This window comes from Trachymyrmex septentrionalis, unplaced genomic scaffold (genome assembly GCF_001594115.1).
Source record: "Trachymyrmex septentrionalis isolate Tsep2-gDNA-1 unplaced genomic scaffold, Tsep1.0 C3642974, whole genome shotgun sequence".
In the NCBI taxonomy this organism is placed as follows: Eukaryota; Metazoa; Arthropoda; class Insecta; order Hymenoptera; family Formicidae; genus Trachymyrmex; species Trachymyrmex septentrionalis.
In genome coordinates, this window is record NW_017304048.1 from 1 (window position 1) to 1,826 (window position 1,826).

General features: G+C 24.4%; 1 protein-coding gene across 1 annotated transcript; it reads right to left on the reverse strand.

Annotated features, from left to right (window-relative positions):
- Positions 1–505: 505 nt before the first annotated feature.
- On the reverse strand, positions 506–1,356 carry LOC108745286 (phospholipase B1, membrane-associated-like; the record flags this gene model as incomplete). Its single annotated transcript, XM_018487224.1, has 2 exons — positions 1,260–1,356; positions 506–717 (listed from the first exon to the last, which is right to left on the reverse strand). Coding segments are annotated over exons 1-2 (303 nt in total), but the record flags the coding sequence as incomplete, so codon positions are not given.
- Positions 1,357–1,826: the final 470 nt, after the last annotated feature.

Sequence of the window (1,826 nt, forward strand, 5' to 3'; positions counted from 1 at the left end):
TATATACTTACAAAGAGAAAGTGTATATACCTTTCTCTTTCTTGTAAAAGCTTGACAAAATCATTCGTGACCAGATTTTCTAAATATAACGCATACATAACATTGCATTTATGGAATAATACTAGGAATAATCGGTAATCAATTTTATGTAATTCAAAACTAAACTTACGAAATACGTATATGTATGTGTAAAAATTAAAATATCTATGTATTTATAAATACGTGCATATGATAACAGAAGTATTTAATTTTTCAACATTTATCCTTATTTAAAAAAAACACGTCCTAAAGATACATAACGAAATGTAATTAAAAAGTAAATCACGTAAATAATTTTAAATATTTCAATTACATTTGATTATGATTTTGATTATGATTTAACTCTATCACGTTTAATTACTACCAATTTTTTTTCATTTTTTATCTATTACATCTTACACGTTGTTCATGTTGCAAATTAAATTCTACGACTCTAAAAAGGTCGTCAAATTTAATTTTAGTTTACCTTAATTATGTTGGGAAGAGTTAAATATTCTCTCCACGTGCCTTGGCCTCCACCAGCCGCAGTAACTCCTCTGTTTTCTATGGCGACTTGAAGCACGTTGTCTGCAAAAATTCCAGCTCCAGCTGTAAGAGAATCACCCATCGCAGCAATGACATCAATATCACCTGGTCTTAATTTATGCACCGATTCTGGCACTTCTGGCGACCGACTATCTAAAATTTATCGTCAATCAGACGGATTCCTTTCAAATACACATTGTTTTACAGTCTATTATTGTTTTAATAATAATTTGCTAACTACACAACTTGGAATCGATTATTCTTCAATGAAACCTTGAACTGACATGCAGTAATTTTTATATGGTGTAGTAATGATTGAAATAAAATCACACACACTTTTTAATTAAATAAACTTTACTCTGTAATAAAATTTTAAATTATTAAAATTGTTTAGATTTTTGTTATTTATTGTATATATATAATGCTGCGCAACAAATAATTTTGCTAAAAGAAAAATTCTAATTAAGTTAAACGAAACATTAAAAAATATTGAACTATAAGTAAAATGCCTTATTTATTTGTTATTAAAGAAAAATTACCAGTATAATTTAAAAGTTATAAAGCCTTATAACTTTTAATGACAATATTTTTTTATAAAAGTATATATTCATACTAACCTGTGAAGAGGCAAAATAATTATGAAAATAAATAATTGTTGATAAAAAAAAATATAAAATAAATTCTCAAGAACCTACCTGTCACATTACAAGGAAATGGAACATAATTGGGAATTCTTTTTTGCATTTTGTTTCTTTGTCTTGCTATTTGCAGATATTTTTCCTCCATTCCTGTTCTACCTACGAGAACAAATTGGGTGTTACAATTTACAAAGAAGATGATACACACAATATCACAATATCATTGCATTATAAATTATCTCTAAAAATAGATTTATTATACGAAATAAATGAAATCTATTTTTGGATTGACTTAATTTAATAAAGTACAGAATAATATAAAATGTGTACTCGTTCTGTTGATCAACAATACAAGAATAATCATAACTATCAAAAATATTTACTTTTTATCACAAATTTCTTCAGATAAATTCAATTTGTGAAAATAAACATAATATTTTATTAATTATGATTATTTTTATACATTGTAATTGGTTAAAATGATTATACATTTTATTTTATAAATTTATTTTTACACAATAAATTCATTTTTTTAAAACAAAAATGTATAAATTATACATTTAATATTGCTTTGTCAGTTTATTTCTTTTGATAAATATTTTTAATTTATTGCTAAAAAAGTTT